Source organism: Schistosoma haematobium, chromosome 5 (assembly GCF_000699445.3).
Source record: "Schistosoma haematobium chromosome 5, whole genome shotgun sequence".
Lineage (NCBI taxonomy): Eukaryota > Metazoa > Platyhelminthes > Trematoda > Strigeidida > Schistosomatidae > Schistosoma > Schistosoma haematobium.
In genome coordinates, this window is record NC_067200.1 from 17,295,988 (window position 1) to 17,316,921 (window position 20,934).

At 31.7% G+C, this 20,934-nt stretch overlaps 1 protein-coding gene across 3 annotated transcripts in view; it reads left to right on the plus strand.

The window, feature by feature from the left end:
- Positions 1-20,934, plus strand: part of TRAPPC8_1 (Trafficking protein particle complex 8) — a 60,317-nt gene that overhangs the window by 37,480 nt on the left and 1,903 nt on the right. For all 3 annotated transcript variants that reach the window (XM_051217629.1, XM_051217627.1, XM_051217628.1), the window contains 10 exons: positions 523-951; positions 2,543-2,734; positions 4,404-4,837; positions 5,901-6,039; positions 7,266-7,350; positions 9,472-9,836; positions 11,774-11,842; positions 12,173-12,289; positions 13,911-14,233; positions 16,022-16,114. In XM_051217629.1, the coding sequence (XP_051065044.1) occupies positions 523-951; positions 2,543-2,734; positions 4,404-4,837; positions 5,901-6,039; positions 7,266-7,350; positions 9,472-9,836; positions 11,774-11,842; positions 12,173-12,289; positions 13,911-14,233; positions 16,022-16,114 (2,246 nt within the window). The remainder of the gene's footprint in view (positions 1-522; positions 952-2,542; positions 2,735-4,403; positions 4,838-5,900; positions 6,040-7,265; positions 7,351-9,471; positions 9,837-11,773; positions 11,843-12,172; positions 12,290-13,910; positions 14,234-16,021; positions 16,115-20,934) is intronic.

Here is a 20,934-nt window from a genome sequence, read left to right on the forward strand (position 1 = left end):
ATTATTCAGCAATACATTTACACTAATGGTTATGTTGTGTAAGTCTTTTTTGTGATCAATTTTCTCAAGATTCCTAAGTTATCAACCATCAGGAAATCTCAGTCATTGCGTGTCATTGGCTGGTTATTCGGTATTTATGAAGATATCGTCAAAGTTTCATGTCTAGGACTGTGAACAATTTTTGATGTTTAAATGCGTAGTTTACTGACTGACTCACTGAGTGTTAAGATGAGTTAGATACAATAGGTAAGAATTTATTATAGAGTCATTATAGGTCTAGTACTCAGCAATAATTCATGGTAGTTTATTTTCTTCTTTTGATGGACTATGTATAACTCTTTTAAAGAGATTAAGTCGATATGTCACGAATATTAGCAATATAATTCGTGAAGAAATTTTCATGTTAGTAGTTCACTTTCAGAATAACTCAATGACATTATAAATCATTATTTACATTTTATATCAGTGTTATTCATGTTTCGTTATTCTCCTTTCTCAACTATTTTCTTCCATAATTTCTAGCTTCAACTTAGTATAATCGCTAAACAATTGGGTCAGATAACTATAACTGGCCTAGGATTTGAATGGAGCTATCTATCACCTCATCAAAATAGTGTTGAAAATCACATTAACACTAATCATTATGTTATTAATTCACCATCTATTATTGAATCTGCGCCAAACTTATTTTTATCTACCACAACATCAAAATCATTCAACAGCAATCTGTATATTGATGGTAAAAATCCATCAGTTACGGATTCAATGTGTACTAATCTCCCACCTCATATTACTACTAATAGTGACAGTGTTCCAACTTCTATTAGTGAACGTAATTCTGTAAAAGGCAAAATTCTATTCAATCATAAAACGTATAACAGTGTAAATGATAATTCCATGATACGGTTACCGTTGGATTGGTCAATTACGCATCCAGTTCCTTCTTTAAGAGTAAGTAGGGATTCTTTTAACAAGTTATGCTTCTCAGTAATCTATATATATATCGTCAACGAATTTCGGTTATCGTATCTTTCTTTCTGTTGTTGTCTTACTCTCCATTTAACATCATAAACTCTGAAGCTAAAACTGTCACAACGTTCAAATCCAAAGCACTGTGTCAATCATTACGCGACTTTTAGAAGGTCAAATAACGTTATTTAATTAGACAAGCTTTCAATTTGTTTTCATTTGTGAATACCTCAAGAATCGATTTCATTGGGAATAAGCTTAGCATTTTAAAAAATTACAAACTAATGCCTTATCTTACTTCATCGAGTTTTAAAGTTCGCTAGTTGACATTTCATACCCACTTAGCTATCCTTCTTTATGTTTAAGCTATTCTTAGCTCTTATTTGTGATCATTAATTCATGATTCTTGTTTGATCTCAAACTGTAAAAGATGTGGCTAGAACCCCATTTCTGCAAAAGATCTTTCCCACTGTTTGTGATTCATAAATCAGTTTCCACCGTGTACATAAATTTCAATATGTCCGCTGAAAGTGAGTTGTGATTGGTTTATGATTGCAGGTCGATTTATTTATACGAAATGTAACCTATCGTGCTTGTCATAGTTTACCTTGCTTCTGGCAAATGTTGTGTTTTTATTAGGTCTTCGTACTAATGTTGTTAGAAGGCAATCACGTTTTCAGGTAATTCGTTCTAAGCGAGTAAAAAACGTTCTGGAGCTTGACATTGGTAGACTCACAGGGTTCTAAAACATATGGAAACTGATAAGCATCGATAAGACGTTCGTTTATCTCACCTCTGATAAATCCTTTTAATTGCTGTCCAACCTGTACTGAGTAACAGTTAACACCGAATATAGTCGTGAAGTAATTTCTTTCTGTTTTTGAAAAATAACCATATTTTCGTATTTCCTGTGCTACTTACAATTTACTGCTATTTTCTGTTGACTCATTTTTCCATCTATCACTTTACTTTAATAAAATAGCTCTACATTAATACTATTTGAGTTATTTGGTTACTCGTAGATACATCCAAGTTCCGTTAGCTACTTTTCTTTAGGGGAATAGATCGTAGGTTAATAACTATTTGTATCGAACTTCAGGTCGTATTGAATAATTAACAAGAGTCAAGGTTTCAAATTATTTCGTTTACTTCACAATCTGCTATGTCACATGTTATTTATATTTTCATATGGCTGATAAATTTGTTAACTATCTTAGAGACATCGTTGTTGGTGTTTCGAATATTGTTTTCCTTGTGTTTATTTTATGAGTTAAGATGAAAGAAGAATTCATTGAGTGTTTTTATCTTGAATCTTTTGTTCGTAACGTTCGCTGTGGAGTGTTTATTGGCTTATTTCGAAATATACTAGAATGTCATCTTAAACTGGTTATCCGGTTAATTGTACAATAGAACCAAATGCATAGATCACGATTTCTTTTAAATTTTATTACTGCAAGATTTTAACAAATAAAAATGTTTTCCAATATATCATTGATTCGTATTTTTCTTTGATTGAATTAGTTGGTTTCTGTATTTTCATCCTGTTCTTTTGTTATGGACGACATATTTATAGGTATTTTTCAGCTCATTCCCAAGCCAACTCTATGAAGGTCAGATATGTTCAGTTCAAATTTCACTAACTAATAGTGGGTTAATACCACTGACTAATTTGCGTATCGCATCAAATTGTCCAGGTTTATTTGCGTTTGGTTCAATTCCATATGATCTGTCACCAAATAAACATATTCAATATCTTTCAATTCAGGTAGGTTCTGGTATTTACGAACGTTTATTTACTTTTATTGTGTATATATTATACACACAACACTCAAAACTTTCTGTGTTCTTGTTGGTGGATATTCTAGCAGTATTTTGAATTACTGACGTGGTGATCAGCATGATGGATATTTTAATTATACTGATATGTTCCTGTTCACACAAATCACAATTTTTGCTTGTTGATCCTGAAATCCATATTCACCTTTAAAATGATTATGCTCGTGTGGGTTGTCTGAGAACAAACAAGTGGACCAATCTTTGATTTTTGGTGAACATCCAAACAGTTGCATAAAGTCATAAGTGCTGTTCAACAAGAAACTGCTAAGGCTAGTCGAAAAGGCATGGTGATTTTCGAAAAGATCTGAAGTGATGGTGAGACTAATTTATGGACGACCTTTGAGCGAGACTAAACCGACCTTGAGAGTGCCCATCTAATAACTGGGACGAGATGAGGGTTATAAACCTATATGAGGAATTAGAATTATGTTTTACAGTTGATGATTAAGGTTAGGAATTTGATTTAGGGTTTTCATCACGAACTGACATCAGCTGTAATGCCAAAACTCTATTTATTCAAATGGATGAGTGAGTATCGCGCCAAAATCATGGACATGTTATTTTATACCTGATTGGTTTGTCCATAAGTTGTAGTCTCGCCGAAATGATTATTGATCAAATAATCCAGATAATTGCAGATTTATTGAAACAGTATTTGAAAATATAATACTTTATGAGTTAAATTATTTTAGAGATTGTTAAATGTTATCGAGATCACAAACCGATCTAACTTTGGTTCATGATCCCAATAATAAGCTATCTCTAGCTTATAGTAGTGGGTTTTTGTAAAGCGCAATTCCAGACTTCATTTTATTCTTTAGTCCACACTGTACTTGATATTTCCGAAGGTTGGATACTAGGTACGAATCTCAGTGGACAAATATCTTCGTTCTGAACTTTTGTATCACAGAATTCAATGTATAACTATTGTAAGTTATGATTCGTTGAATAATACTGTTAAGGTGATTAAGTTTAATTTTGAGTGATAGATGAATGCAATGATAGCTTCTCATGATATTGAACTATTGACACAATCACAACTCACCCCCCTTACTCGATTGAATGGGTAATGAAGACAAGACTATTAACCGGAAAATAGAAACACATTATAATATAATTCAAGATTGTATCGATAAACCCTCATTCCTAACTTTCAGTCCAATAAACTATTTGTTGAAATATAATTGAATTTACTGGTTTCACTCAAAAGTCTTAGTTCTCTCAAAGTTCGATAAGCTCTTTCTTTTGAAAACTGTAACAGTGAAACTGTAGTAGCTTACCCAAATAGTTAGTCACTTTTATTGAAATTTGATGCACCGAATTCAAGACTATTTGATAGTGTATCATATTTAATAACGTTAATGCATTCGTTTGTCTATGAGTAAACCAGGGAAGCAGTCATAATAATAGCAATAACAGTTAATAACAAGGTATTGCTTTCAGCATTTACAGGTTTGTGCAGTGGTGACTCAAATTTACTATTTGAAAGAAAAATATTACCGTTTTTATGAAATCATGTTTAGACAAGAATGATTTTGTTTGAGCAGGAATTTACAAAACCGCATCTTCTTTTTTTTTTTTAAAAAAAAACTTTTTAGCCATTAGAGCCATGGATTGATGTTCCTTTTAGTCAGTCTTCTTTAAACAACAGTTACTGTACTGGTAAACAACCTTCTATACTAATGCCAGGTACAACTATTACACAGAAATTATGGTTACGTGGTCCATATTTAACATATCCATATTCTCGTAGAATGCATCATAACCCGAATTCACATCGTTATCCTCAGCTCATTTCAGCTTTACCATCATCATCATCATTATCTAATCAAAGTAGCTATGGTAGTAACACTTCCGGTGTTGTAACTTATGGTGGTCCTCCTACCGTTACTACTACAGTTCCTGTAACTTCTACTATAAACACCAATACTGGTCTTTTACATCATATACAGCAAAAAACTGTACATATTGTTTTTCAATATGAATCTACGAACACTTTAAGAAGTGACCAAAGGCAAAAACCATTTTCTGGGTAAATTTCTATTCATTTGAATGATATCACATTGTCTTATTTACTTTTTAATTAACAGTGTTCCTATTTGAGATTTATTATAGATAAAATGTTAAACAGAAATCTTGTCATTACTTCATATTGTGATCTGTTTAAACAGCATGAAATTTTCACTGATAACTCAAAGTAAAAAAAAGAAAATTTAATTGTAAATTTGGAAAATTATGTAAAAGCTTGAAAGTGAACAGTGTTGCTAAGTTTTTAAGTTTAAGATGACATCACTAAAGTTCCATTTTTTTTCAAAACACAATTCTTGTACACTACAGAGCATAATGAAGATTTATTTAGAGTTCCAGATGTACTATTAATCTCATAGACAGTGGGATAAAGTTTAAATTTATAGTTTTAAGGTATCATAACAATTTAATGATAAAACTTTCAATTTTCAGTAAATTTCCCACTTCTATCAGTTTGTTGTGTTTAGTTTTTTTTTTTTAGAAGTTCAATGTACTTCAACCTGAAAACATCCTTCGCTTGTTAATTGTTTAAAAATGATTGAACATGTTTATGATGAAAATTGAAAAGAAGTTGAATATCTAGTTTCTTTTCGATGGATTTCTAAGTGGTATACTGGATGTTAATGAAACGTTGTGTAAATCAATAATGTCTGTGATTGTAGGTATCGATACTAAATTTGGATTTGATAGTTTCCGATCAATTGACTAGTGGATAGAAAGTTCATAATAAATTTATTTTTGCTATATCCCAATGAATAGAAAAAACTATATTTCTGATGTTTCGTAACTTAATACAAGCCACTTCTTCAAAGGGAATAAATAACAATTCATGTCCATGTGTTGATCAACTTCATGTATGAAATATTTTTCATTTCTAGAACTGTATAATTCGGTGTAGTTATAATTGACTGAAAAACATATTCACATATATATATATATATATATATATATATATATATATATATATATATATATATATATATATATATATAGACTTACAAGCACTAGTTTATTATGTGTTCACATAGATTCTCATTATATTGCACATTTCTACACTTTTTGTCAAGTTGTCGTTATGTTCGCCATCGTTCTGAACTTGAACTGAAACCATCATTGCATTTTGAAGCTGTTGCAAATTGTTTAAATATAACCGGTATCAATGATTTGCTGATTAGTGTACAAATTAAAAATGTTGTTAATTCAACAGTAAGTTAGTTTTATTTTTATCAATTATTGTAATTAAAAAAGACGAATGAATAGCTTATCATAATTGGATGCTAATATTATTATTCTCTTTATGAGTACAATGTTTCATTTCGACTTTAGTTTAGGATATATGTAGTAGATGTGAATACATCTCAGTGTATAATATGCTCATCTGTGCAAACTCTAATTAATTTCAGAAGGGGTTTTGTGGATATTATGGTAATTTTTTAATAGTTAAGATCATGAGTCAACTGAAGCTAGACCACTATGGAAAACCTGGAAGCACTGGAAGACCGTTTCGCCTTGCTGTGAGACTCCTTAACAATGTGCATCCACGATCCTGCCTAGTGAAATCCGAAGCCAGGACCTATCGGTCTCGCACGCGAACGCTTAACCCCTAGACCACTGAGCCGGCAGGCATTCAACGGTGTCGAACTTCAACTAATCCAAGAAATTGAGCGACACATCCACCATTTTCATCAGTGAGTTATCTCACAACAGACCTGGTTGAACTCCACCGGTCTCGTCTCAATTGACTCATGATTTCAACTATTGAAACTACTAAAATCTCCACGAAACGCCTTCTGATAAAACTAAATAGTGGGATAAATCATTCAATTTTCAATATCAAAACAATTTAATAAACCTGAACTCCTTATTCCATTTTATCTATCACTTATTATTTGAATAACAGCAGTTACATTGAACGGTACTTAATCAATTGTCTTATCTGAATATATTAAACAATTAACTAGAACACAAACATTCATTCCTTCATTTTTATTTTGTTTATTTATCTTTATTTTATACATGCTCTAACATATACTTGATTCATATCATATATGAAAATTGTAATGTTTTCACCGATCAGAGATAATATATAGTTGATGAAATTTCTTCTCACACTACTTATGACTACATACCACATGTCTCTTATACCTACTTTAAACATTGTTAACATTGATTGGATGACCTATTCAAGTGTACAGTTAACTAGAGAATCATGTATCTATTTATATTCGATAATTTTAATGTTTGATGATATTTCCTTGAAAAAAAGCTTGAACCAGATTGTCAGATAAGAAACATTGAATTTACTTCAAATTTATTTGTTAACATTTTATACAACTCCATTCATCCTCTTTAATGTGTCACATCAACTTGGCACCCGTGTACTGTGAAATTGTATGATCCTATTTGATAAGAATTTTTATTTTATTTATTAGGTTCCTATAAATTTTCAAATTATGCAGATTGCTTGTATTAGTCGTTATTGGAGCATAAAACCTATTCAATCAACTTGTAATATTGGTGAGTGTAATATAGTTTATTTTTAACATTTATTATTTTGACACTATTCACTCTTTAGTATTTTACAAATACTATAGTTGAATAATTGAAATAATCTTTTCAAGTTGATAGTTTGTTTTTTTTTCTTCTTTAGTTTTTGATCATCTGTAATCTAACTTTCATTCTTACAAGTCATATTTAATAATCTTTCTGAAAATTAGACATTTACTTATATAGAAATGGTCGATCCTTCTAAAATGTCATATGTCTATTGTGTGTACATGTAGTTTATTAAAAATGCGGTAAATTGGTTGTAGTTTTGATAGACTTCTAATCAGTTTTAATTATAAAAAACTTTGTTGAGCGATTTAAAACATAAACTACCTTGGAGTTTTAGCTTATTTACTGAGTTTACTAATCGGTACACCATCTAAAAATCAATTTGCTGACTTAGTAATATATTGTAGTGTCGGTTGACATGTTAAGCCCATATATCTTATTCTCGTTTTCAGATAAGTCAATCTATTCATTCTAGTTGAGTCACATTCCAACCTTGTTATTTATTCGCTTACCCATCTTGACTGTTTTTATATGAGCGCTTAGATGTGTGTACATTTCTTACTCTATTCATCACATGTCTGTAACTTATTTTTGTGTGACTAAATATTGATTAACGCTCGACCAAATAGAGTTGGCTTACCCACCATCTCTACTGTGTGTCGTTTCGCTTCTCTCTATTCTATTCGCTGCATATACAAAATATATGTATTCAAAAGTCCATTCTCGTTATTTGACTTATTTAATTCCGTTATTGATCAACGCCACTAATGTCGATGATTATATACCAGGATAGGCGACATATATATTTCAATAACAACCATTCATACTACCTACCTGGAGTCAGATCCCGGGCCACTAAAATATCACTGGTTCATGAAGTCATAAACCAACTTCTAATCCTTTCAAGTTTGTTTAACAAAAAGCGTAACTGGTCATTGGGTAATATTAGATAATGCCATTTAATTTAATGCAATCACTCTTCCATCAGATCTAGATGTTTTGCTCTATCTATCTATCTATCTTTGAAAAAAAAAAGTATCTCTATTTTCTGATCCTTCGTTAATGTGATTTCCAGTTTTATTTAATTTACCGCTCAAACAAAAGACAATTACAATTAAACATGTTATTCAATTTTTACCATTTAACTGTCCATATAAATTCGTTTGCCTAACGGAGATATTAACATTGTTCTATTTAATCATACAACTGATTTTAAATTGAATAAAAGCGTTGAACTTGATAAGACTTTCAATCATTTTTACCTTGTTGTTGTTGTTTGTTTGCTTTTTTAAGTTCACTACACAATCACAAATACGAGTTACAGTATCGATAGTCTTATGTATAGATCATCATCTACTCAGAAATTGTTGTTTCTTTGTTTTTACTAGTTGGTTGTGTACTTTTTTTTCCTTAAAATATTTACATTTATTGATTTAAACCTAATGGCTTTTGTTTCACTCAATTTCTTATTCACATAAAGTTGACCTATGACATTATGAAAAGATGAAATCAATAAAAACAAATGCACGTTTTACCATCTCTTCACTCTACATTTTTATAGTTACACTTTAAGTATTTTTGTTATATCTTGGATGTTGATTTCTTGATATACCGCGTATAACAGAGCACTAGAACACCGAAACCCTTCCAAGTCGCCATAAGAAGACAGAAGACTAATGAGATGAATATTATTCCAAACAGTGTCAATTATAGCACAAAATTGTCAGCTATTTATAGTTTTTAGTAAGAACGAAATCATCATTACAGTCCTCCAATCCGCATACAGGGGGTTATTAGCATTATCCGACCGGGAAGCTACATGTAGGAATTCTAGAATATTCTTCCGAAAGGTGACTGGATGGAACGTCTTCGTCTCCTTCTGAGCCTCTTACAGCTTCCTCGAGTTCACTGGTGGTCCGTCGTCACAATTTTATACGAATTCAATCATGAATTTATTGAATTAAACAAGAACAACAAAAAGAGAAATAATATCAAATCACATGTATCTCTCATGTTATTTTATTTTTGATCAACTTAAATGTTTGTTTTTTTTCATGATAACTCTTCATTTCTTCAACTTAGATACTGTTCCTAGTATAAATGTAGGAGAAATTATCACCCTTTATTTCAAAGCTATTCCAACCAAAAACAATCCAGAAATAGGACAAAACCAAAAACAACAAACTGAAAAGACTAATGCCACTTTAAAGAAGGGGAAGAAATTTCTTTCTGTAATTCATTTCAGTCATCATCATTATTGTCAATCAAATAATACTGATAATACTGATAGTAATCATTCAGTTGTATCAGATATGAGAAATATTATACAAAATTCAGATTTACCACAATCATTGATCAACATATGTAACGATGATGACATGATGAGGTTATCGTCAACTCATTTAGAATTTTTTTGTCGATCTGGAATAAATTGGCATCATCACTCTGTAAGTATTTATAACCTTTTTAATTTCTATATTTAATTTTAAGTAACATCAATGTAAAATAATAAAGTGGTTGTATTTTGAAATTTTTTCCTGTTTTCTTAATGTATTTAGTAAAAATTGTAGAATATTCACCCAAATTATGTTACTGAGATAATTACTACAATTATGGTTTATTTGTTGATCATCTCCGACGAAAAATGTTACTGACTAAAATATAATGACCACATTAGATGTCGCGAAGGGCTGTTCTTAAAAAAAAAAAAAAAAAAAAACATTCGTCCAGGCATGTGTTCCATTCAGTCAGCTTTTTGGAATAATGTCACATGTCGAGGATAACATTGTATCGTTTTAAACGACCAGTACCGGGTTTGAGTCTCACAGTCAATTTTAACGACAGAATGCAGATACATCCTCAACTGATGGTTTTTAAGTACTTTAAAACTCACTCCATATAATTCACTCGTAGATACTGTCCGGATCATAATCAATCGGCATTCAGTAGTTTACATGGATGTAAATGGTATTCTTTAATAACTTTATTTTTATTCGATCCTAGTTGACTGTTTTTAAATTTGTTTGACTTAGTATTGTCAGTATTTATGAGCCACATTCATAGAGATTCTAACGTGACCACTTGTTAATCAGTTGTTTTAGACCTGAATAAACTTACCTTGAATGCGTTCCCAGCGAAGATTTTATGCTGTTACCAACCTGACGACTCTTCATTCACTTGTTTTTCCAAAAAATTCAGTTTTCTAAACTAGATACATTGCCCGTTGTATATTTAATCGAATTATAATGTACATTAACTCTGATGATAGTTATTATTGTGTTTATCACAAGATATTTATTGTCTGTAATTGTTGTGGTTCTTTATGTTCATTAATAATCAAGGATAAATAAGAATTAAGTCAGTATGTTACATAGATCTAGTTAGTTTAACTAACTCACTTCTAAAACATGGTATTTTGAAGTGTTTTTAAATTTACATAATTTCTAAGATTTAACCTAACAACAATTTGATCGGCTTGAGATTTGCAATTCATGGATTGACTCTGACATTAAACTGTGTGTATTACGAAATATATTGAATGTGGACAAAATAAATTCTCGAATACTTGTAGTTCTGTAAGTGTATAAAAACAAAACATTTTGTCAACAACAAAAAAAAAGCCATTATGAATCCTAATGACAATTTCAGGAGTAAATAAGGTTTCGTTGTAGTACAAAACTCAGATGTACTTGTAGTTTATACTGAATAATGTAATATTTTCAACAACAACAACAACAACAACAACAAAAAGAAACATATCATATGCTTAATTCAGATGATATAAAGTACTGATTTTATTATCAGACTATAAAAATAAAATGATGATAATTGGTTTCTACCAATCAAATAGTTTAAAGTTATGATTATAAACTAATTGATGTTAATGCTGTTTTTTATTTGTAAATATTATTTCTAAACAATCATTAAACTAATAGAATTATAAAGCTCTTAGAAACCTCGAAGTTTTTCATATTTCTAGTTATATTGTTTTAATATCAGGGAGAAAGATCATTGTCATACTAAATCAAAATGAATAGATTTCAGTGTTTTATCGAGAAACAAACTGGTTGCATTCGGATAATTGTAAACTGAAAATCTTCAAATATATGAAGTTTATCATTAAGTTTTTTTTTTAGAAATTCCGTCGTTCAGCTCAGTAACGGATATAGAATTGTAGAAATACTGACTCATGAAGCTGCCTTTTATCTTCTCATTGAGTTGCTCTTGCTACTAAGACAAACAAACGAAAGAGGTGCTTGGAGATGAATGGTCGCTAATCTATATTCCAATTATGTTAATAATTTAAACGTGACTATCATGTCTTTTGTTATTTATCTTATGTACGAGTCATTACAATGAAGTATTTTGATTGTTTTGTTTTCAGAATGATGATTCAATTAAATCTTCTGACGACAGTTTATCCTTGGATATTAATCTTCTTATAACATGGAAGGTATACAGAATGGTTAATAATATTTTTTTACTGCCACTATTATTCTTACTACTTAGAAGATATATATATATATATATATATATATATATATATCGCTGTATATTAGAGTAGAGCCTGATGATGATCTAATCGAAAACAATGTCCGATTATATGTTATTATTTGCAATATCGGGATTTCTGGTGTGTGTGTATGTGTTTATATTAATTTGTTGTCTAGGTAGAGGTATTAGTTTGTAATTTCGAATACTATTCATTGAGAACATTGACCATATTTCTCAAAAATTTCTGTTTTCTTAAAACTGTTTGTTTTTATTCTGTATTCTTGTGTAGGGTTCAACAGAAACTACACTAACTAATCTTCAACAATCTATTTGGGGGCAAAGTCATTTAGGAATTAATCATCTAAATTATCCAGTACGAATGCCATATAACTATGACAATAATTATGTAAGATTTCGTTCTCAATAATGTTACTTTTGTTTGTTATGGGTCAATATTCTTGAAAATTTCTTCCTGATGTTTATGTTAATAATCTGTAGTAAAAGAGACGTTATAATTACAACAGTTGATATTATATGTATGAGGGTGTACGGTTTCTGCACATTTATTTGTTGTTACATAATTTTTATTGTTTTTAAACCAATGATTCCTTTCTCAAGCAGTTAGAGATTGTTTGATATTTCACTCTATCAGTTTCTTTATGATATTGGGCACTTAAATGTATATGCACTCAACATTCAGCTTCAAATATTATATTACCACCTAAAATCGTGCACTTTAACAGTTGAAGTGTGCCTTGAACTTAAAACGTTAGCCAGATTTATCTGAACTATATACATTCACATCATTCGTATCCAAACACTTAATGACTGTTCTAACATTTTTTTGTTCAGATTGCTATGCTAGACGGTCTTTTTAAGGTATCATGTAATATTTCGGTTGTTCATTGTAAACTCGTAGGTTTGTGTTTTTATAATTTTGACAGTTTCAAGAAACTAAATCCAAGGTGCTTAGCTAAATATATCATTAGTACGAATTACTATATTCCCCTATTATTATAATAGTTATTATTGATTAATCATTGTTGTTGGACTGTGTCGGGTTTTTGGTGTGGAAATATATTTACGTTCTAGTCAGGCTAATCACGTGTTCTTGATCTGAGTTGTGTTGAAGTCCTGTAGAATAGACACCGGGAAGGAATCTAGTGTAGATAATCGTCTAAGGTAAATTAACGTCCCATATGTGTAAACGTGAAAAACCCAACCGTTATAACAATTTCGATGAAACTTAACAATCATAAGTGTTAAATAAGTCTTGTTCAACCGTGAAATATACGAATACACTGTAGAGTACATTAAATATTTTACGTTTATTATCTTGAAGTCGTAGTTAAGCAATTGTAATAAGGATTTAGAAGATCAATTGATTATTTTCAATTTCACTTTATCTAATTTAGTTTGAATAGCAGAATAATAAAGTTATAATCAGATGATTGTAGATAACTAAACCACTAACCTAATTAGATAATTTTTTTAAACTAAAATAGGTATAGGAATAATGATTAGTCTCGATAACCTTTGGAGCATTATTATGTTCATAGTAATTCTCGACAAAAATAGTTTGTCATTCTATCGATAACTAATAATATTGTAATGAATACCATTAGTAGTATCAATTATATTGAAATTATATCAAATATAACTGTAAACCATTTGATTCTTACTAGTAAAATTCAAACAATTGGATATGTAATTTTTAATAATTGAGATCATGAATCAATTGAAGCTAGATCACCATAGCAAACCTGGAAGCACTAAACGGCCGTTTTGTTCTAGTATGGGACTGCTCAGCAATGCGCATCCACGATCCCGTCTCTCTAGATTCCAACCTAGGACCTGTCGGTCTCGCGCACCAACGCTTAACATCTAGACCACTGAGCCGGCCGGCATCCGATAGTGTTAATGTTAAGTTTTTAAATTAATCTAATGATGTTCATTCATTATAAAATATATTCTGTGATCAATTGTTTATTATTATTATTATTATTCTTTAAATGATTACTTTACAGAATACATTGGATTTACAATCATCTAGAAGAAGATTTAAAAAGCGTAAACATAAATTCATAAATAAGACAAATTCTACAAAAATAGTTGATTTCAACGAATTTGATTTATCCAATTTAATGAGATTTCAATTAAATTATCCAAAACTTGTAAATTATTATTCCCAGAAGAACAATAATATTTCTGATGATCAAAATCAACACAATCATAATCAGAATATAAATTATACTACTTGTTCATTTGAAGATTTCTTTAAACATTTTTATAATTCACCATTCAATCTTCTTAATAATAATCGATTAATATGTGAACAATTGAAAAAATTGTAAGTACATATTTGTCATTCTAAGAATTATTGTTAATTATGTCATGATTTATATAATCCAAATTACAAAAATATAAAACATTTCACTATTTTATATAAATTGTACAGTTTACTACTTGGGTACCAAGCCCTGCTACGACCGAAAGTGGGGAGAGTTAGCTGTCCCCCTCCAAATACTCTCACATGGCCATGTGCATATAACCACTACCAGGAAAGTCCTACTCGCTACCTTCTCGTGACACTAATGTTGTTTACCAAACTGAGTGGACGAAAAGCGTATGAACCAATCGTTGGTCACCGGCTACCATGGGACTGCATCTCCTCACGATGCTCCACTGCCTTGTGGATCAGACCTTCAGGTCAAAGGCTCCGTGTGCGGCTCCCTAAGAAAACCACCTGCTTCAGTCTGGCACCCGATCAGTATCCTAGTTCTCATACAAATCGAATGATTTATGTGGTGCATATGTATTCGGTGCCTCTTTGTATCAATATTTATGCGTTTAAATAAATAAAAGTTTTAACTTAATTAATTATTAGGAAAACTATTCATATTAGAATTCTTCTGATATTTGATAGTTGTGTGAAGGCTATACCCCTTCAGAGATTTAATGGCTTTACACGTTAAAACATTTTTAACTAGTAACAACAATTTTCCTGAAGCATAGAGATTTACGGTGTAGAAAGAAAACAAGAAATGTTTCATTGGTTAAGCACTGTAGAAAAGTAACTTTCCACCCAAACCAAACTGAAAAATCCAGTTCGTTTTTTCACAAGATAAAGAACGATGAAATGCCTTAGTCATACGCTTAACCTGTAGACCACTGAGCCAGCATCCAATAGTGTTTATCTTCAACTTCAATCGATCCATGATCTTGTACAACCCTTTATCGATTATCTGAGGTAGGTACCTGTCTCTACCCGACATTGATTTGAACTCCACTGATTATGGCTTCTCACTAGAGTGATTTTAATGATTAAATTACTACAATCTCGACAAGTCTCAACTTCGATAATTAGTTGATTATCAACTATTACATTAGTTTGATGTATTCAAGTTAGTTATTTTCCAGATGAATTAGATGGCAATATCATCTCACCATATAATTCAATTTCATTTTTAACAGTTATTGATTTTTGATAGGTGCGTAAGTAAATCTTTATCTTCAGTTCTGTATTATTTCTTCCATTATACATTAGCAAATAACAGTTTCAGGTCTGCAGTCATCAGAAATAGTAGTAGTAGTAGTACTCATCAGATTTCTACACTAAATTATGTCCATTTATTCTCATTTTCAATTGCAATTTTATAAAATGTATTTGCTTTGAATTACTTATTAGAAGTGATTATGGTAGAACCTAATGATCACATTATTTTCAGAAGGGGTTTTGTGAAGATTTTAGTAATTTCAATAGTTGGAATCATGAAAGAATTGAAGCTAGACGAAACAGTCGTCCAGTGCTTTCAAGTTTTACATGGTGGTCTAGCGTCAATTGACTCATGATTTCAACTATTTAGATCACATTATTTGTTTGTTTCAATTTGAGAATTCTACAATTTCACTTCCATTCAATGTGTTTAAAATGTATATTAAAAAAGAAAAAATGCCCATATGTAAAGGTGTATTTTCTTTCTAGAATATTATGTCCTATATGATTATCATCTATATAATATCAAGTTGATAATAATCTTTATTAATTAATTATTTGTATAACATAATCGTTTTAATAAATTTCTACTCATTCATTTCATGTTAATTTTTTATCCTGTGAAAATGTATTCACATCAAGTTTTGTTCCAATCTCTGTACAAGCCAAAATATACAATAGTTCAAAATGGCCTATTATTGTTCAATTAGATATGAATGATAAGAATGAATTTCAGTAAGTTGTTTGATTATTATTACATTTGTGTTTGTAGATTATGTTATGTATATTCCCTATGATAATTTTTTTACAATCAGACAGGGGTTTTGTAGAGATTTTAATAATTTGATAATTGAATTCATGGGTCAATTGAAACTAGACCACCATGGAAAACCTGGAAGCACTGGATGGCCGTTTGATCCTACTGTAGGATTCCACAGCAGTGTGCATTCACGATACCGCCCCTGTCGAGATTCGAACCCAGGACCTATCAGTCTCGCGTGCGAGCGCCTAACCATTAGACCACTGAGCCGGCATCCAACGGTGTTAATAAATAAAAATAATATATTTGTAACAATCAACCCAATGCTCAATTTATTCGAAATTATCAAATCAAACCTTGGCAATGATACCTACAACGGTGTTAATGTTTAACTGATAGGCCCTAGGTTCGAGTCTCTTGGAGCAGGATCATGGATGCACACTACTGAGTCCTATACTATGGTGAAACAACCTTTCAGTGCTTCCAGGTTTTCCATGGTGGTCTAGCTTCAATTAACTCATGAATTCAATTATTAAATATTTTTTACATTGAATAACTGAATAAATCATATTATTCAATGAGAATAGGTATTGTACATTAGATTTCCAGATTAGAAAACAGGAAAAAAAACAATTTGAAATTAGATTATCAAACAGTTTTATATTCAGTGTTGTAGCCGATATTGTTCATTTGAAATAGTCTAGTTTTTGCATACATTAATTGATAGTGTTTTCACAAGACTCGGTATTGATAGAGTCCACATAGATGACTTGAAATGTTTGTAGAAAATCTATTCATTAGTTCATTCTTTATCTTCTAAGAAATCCTTATCAAGTTATTATTACTCTTTATTAATGATCTCTTATTGACTAATAGATATCGTAAATAATAACTTTAAAGTCGATATCATTATCTGATCGCTCTATCTTTCTCGGTTAACATGTCTGAATTCAGTTGTTCTGAGTATCTATGTGGACAAATTTTCACAATAACAAGAATAATAAAGTATCGGGTTGTGATAAAATAAAAAGTGTGCATTCGCTCTATGCTGGTGACTCTCATTGAAAGGAATAAACCAGTTTGAATAATCTCGAAAGCATGAAACTCGCATTAAAAATGCAGACCATGAGTCCTTGATATAACTATTTTACTCATTCCTATTTGATGTATATTTCGTTTACTATGGTCCTCACATATTCGCTCATCACTTACCTACAACACCTCATTAAAGTATGTAATATATGTCAGTCCTTTTAAGATTTAAGACGGCGGTTGAATGTTACTTACTTACTTGCGCCTGTTACTCCTCGTGAAGGAACATAGGCCGCTCACCAGCATTCGCCATCCAACCCTGTCCTGGGCAATCCTTTCCAGCTCCTTCCAGCTGTTATTCATCCTTTCCATATCTGCTTTTATTTCCCGACGTAATGTGTTCTTTGGCCTTCCTCTTTGCCGCTTCCCTTCAGGATCCCAAGTTAGAACTTGCCTCGTGATGCAGTTTGATGATTTGCGTAATGTATGTCCTATCCATTTCCATTGTCTTTTCCTAATTTCCTTTTCATCTGGAAGCTGGTTTGTTCTCTCCCACAAAAGGCTGTTGCTGATGGTATCCGGCCAATGGATGTTGAGTATCTTGCGTAGACAGCTATTTATCAATACTTGCACCTTCTTGATGATGGTTGTTGTAGTTCTGCAAGTTTCAGCTCCATACAGTAGAACTGCCTTGACATTCGTATTGAAGATTCTCACTTTGATATTGGTTAAAAGTTGTTTTGAGTTCCATATGTTCTTCAACTGTAAGAATGCTCTCCTTGCTCTGCCAATCCTCACATTTACGTCTGCATCTGAACCTCCTTGTTCATCGATGATGCTTCCCAGGTATGTTAAAGATTCTACATCTTCCAGAGTTTCTTCATCAAGAGTGATTGGATTGTTGTTCTCCGCTTTGAATTTAAGGACTTTGATTTTCCCCTTATGTATGCTGAGGCCTACTGATGCAGAGACTGCAGCTACATAGGCTGTCTTTATCTGCATTTGTTCATATGTATGCGATAGGAGGGCTAGGTCATCTGCGAAGTCCAAATCGTCTAATTAATTCTGAGCTGTCCATTGTATTCCGTGTTTTCCTTCAGATGTTGAGGTCTTCATAATCCAGTCGACCACCAGAAGAAAGAGGAAGGGAGAGAGTAGACAACCTTGTCTGACTCTGGTCCTTACTTGGAATGCATCTGTCAGCTGTCCTCCATGCACGGCGGTTGAATGTAGTCGACAGGATATCCTGAATGTAGATTTTGTGCTGTTTGGCAGTGGTCGGCAAGATATATTTTTAATCTTGAGGAGACTTATGTTCCCTGGCGGATTCAATCCCATGTCACCCTCCTTCACACACGTAGACGTCACCACTGAGCTATCTGGGTCGCGACTCTAACTTCCTATAAGGCTGAGATGTGCACCTCATTGACGAGTGCCAAATAGCTCCAAACCTATCTTCAGTGTTTCCGATTGACTACTTCCAACCACCATCTCACCTATCGAAATTGTGCACGCGATATCGAGACACCTAGAGTAGTTGTCACATAGTGATCTGGTCGATAATAATCGATTTGCATTAAAAAACCTAACACACATGACATTACTCATTACCCATTGATCAATCAATCAATCAATTATATATATCCCTAAGACACATTCCCATTACTTTCAATAGATACTAACTGGTCATGTGAATATGTTTAAAATTTATTCGGATAGTATGATAAATTACGCTTAAGATTCCGAATTGTAATTTAATTTCATGTATTTTTTTATTAGCTTCCTATATGTATTTCATTCACAAAGCAATTGAACCATAACGACAAGTAAAGTTTGACTCATTGAAAATATTTTTCTGATGGGCACTTATAGTTTAATCTAATAATGATTGTCATATATATTCATTATCACTGATAATTGTTTCTTTGTAAAAAGGGGGAAAAAAACGCTCATTTACTTGCCTCATCACTCACATTATTAATAATAATGATGATGAATGATAAACTTACACTGAACGATTTAGCCCCAAATACCATTCACAACTCAATTATACTAACTAACTGACAAATATGACAGAAGGATTTTTTTTTTATGTCAAGCAATATAAATAGTGATGTTTATATAAATAATAAATATACATTTTCATTCATTATTAGAATTCTGTTATAGTTTAATGCTCTTTATGGAATTATAATTTATTGATTTCCACTTTGTATTATCATTTTTCTTAAACTTAATATTTCTGCTTAGAATCACGTATTTCGATGAAAATTTAAATAATCCAAGTGAATTTTTGACGAGACAATAATTTTTATAAACGAACTAATCACGTATATAAGATAACAGATATCGGATTTTGGCGCGAAATTCATTTATTCATTTGGCTAAATAAATTTTTCGCATTATAACTGATATCAGTTCGTGATTAAAATTCTAAATCTAATCCCTAACCCTAATCATCATTATTTATTTATTTATTTGAACACATAAATACTGGTACAAGGAGGCACCAGATACATATTCGCCACGCAAATCTCATTTGATATGTGTGAGGGCTGTGATACTGACCGGGTGCCCAAACCGAAGCAGCTGGTTTTCTTACGGGGCCACACACGGAACCTTCGACCTAAAGGTCTGATCCACAAGGCAGTGAAGCATCGTAAGGAGATGCAGTCCCATGGTAACCGGTGACCAACGATTGGTTCATACGCCATTTATTCCTTCAGGATAATGGAGCCCATGTACACCATTGGTTTGGAATCAGGGTTATTTTCCAACTCCCCAAGTTGGACTCTCCATGTCCACCAACGTGGTTAAAGTGCCGGTCATTCGCTTTTCGTCCACTCAATTTCGTAAACAACAGTAATGCCACGAGAAGGTAGTGAGTAAGACTTCCCTGACAGAGGCTATATACGCGTGGCCATGTGAGAGCATTTGGAGGCTTTTAATCATCAACTGTAAATCATAATTCTAATTACTTAGTCCTTATTATTAGATGAACACTCTCAAGATTAGTCTAGCATCGCTCATAAATGATATTCTCACCGAATTTTTTTGCATTTCTAATCTGATCATAATAGATAATGGATATTACAGACATTTTATTCAGTGTTAATTTTATAATTCTGATTGTAAATAATACATAATCATGAAGTTCAAAATACTTGACTCTATCATGACGTGTACAATTATTTACTACCACTTAATTGCATGAGTAGTCTCAAACTGTTCACTCTTATCATTTAGATTATTTCAGTGTTTAAATGATCTATTTAATGAAAATACAACAATCATATGTGAAATAGAACTTTCTGTATTATATCACGTTTGTTGTACAAGGTTGTGGATTTTGAAATAAATCTATATTAAGCTTTAAATGATCATATTCTATGGCTCAGACCGGTCACTAACTTCGGGTCTGAGCCACGTTGTAGATGCAGACTACTTGGTTGGGGTCCGCGTGACTGTCGTAACCAATGGTTGGAGACTGTGTGTGATATGGCTCAGAATTGATCACAATGGCGTAAGTGTGTATAGTCTCTGTCTTCCTTTAAACTATGGGATTAAAATCGCTTCATATCTTTCTTCCTACTAACTATTTATTTCTACCTGTACTATATTCTTATATACAATCTTTCTTTTATATATTATCACCAGTGAATTAACTACTTCTATGAATTCGGTGTTCATCTTGTTGTGCAAATGAAGTATGACAACTTGGACCGATTCACGTATGTACCTGGTCCTATGTTGTAGCTAACTG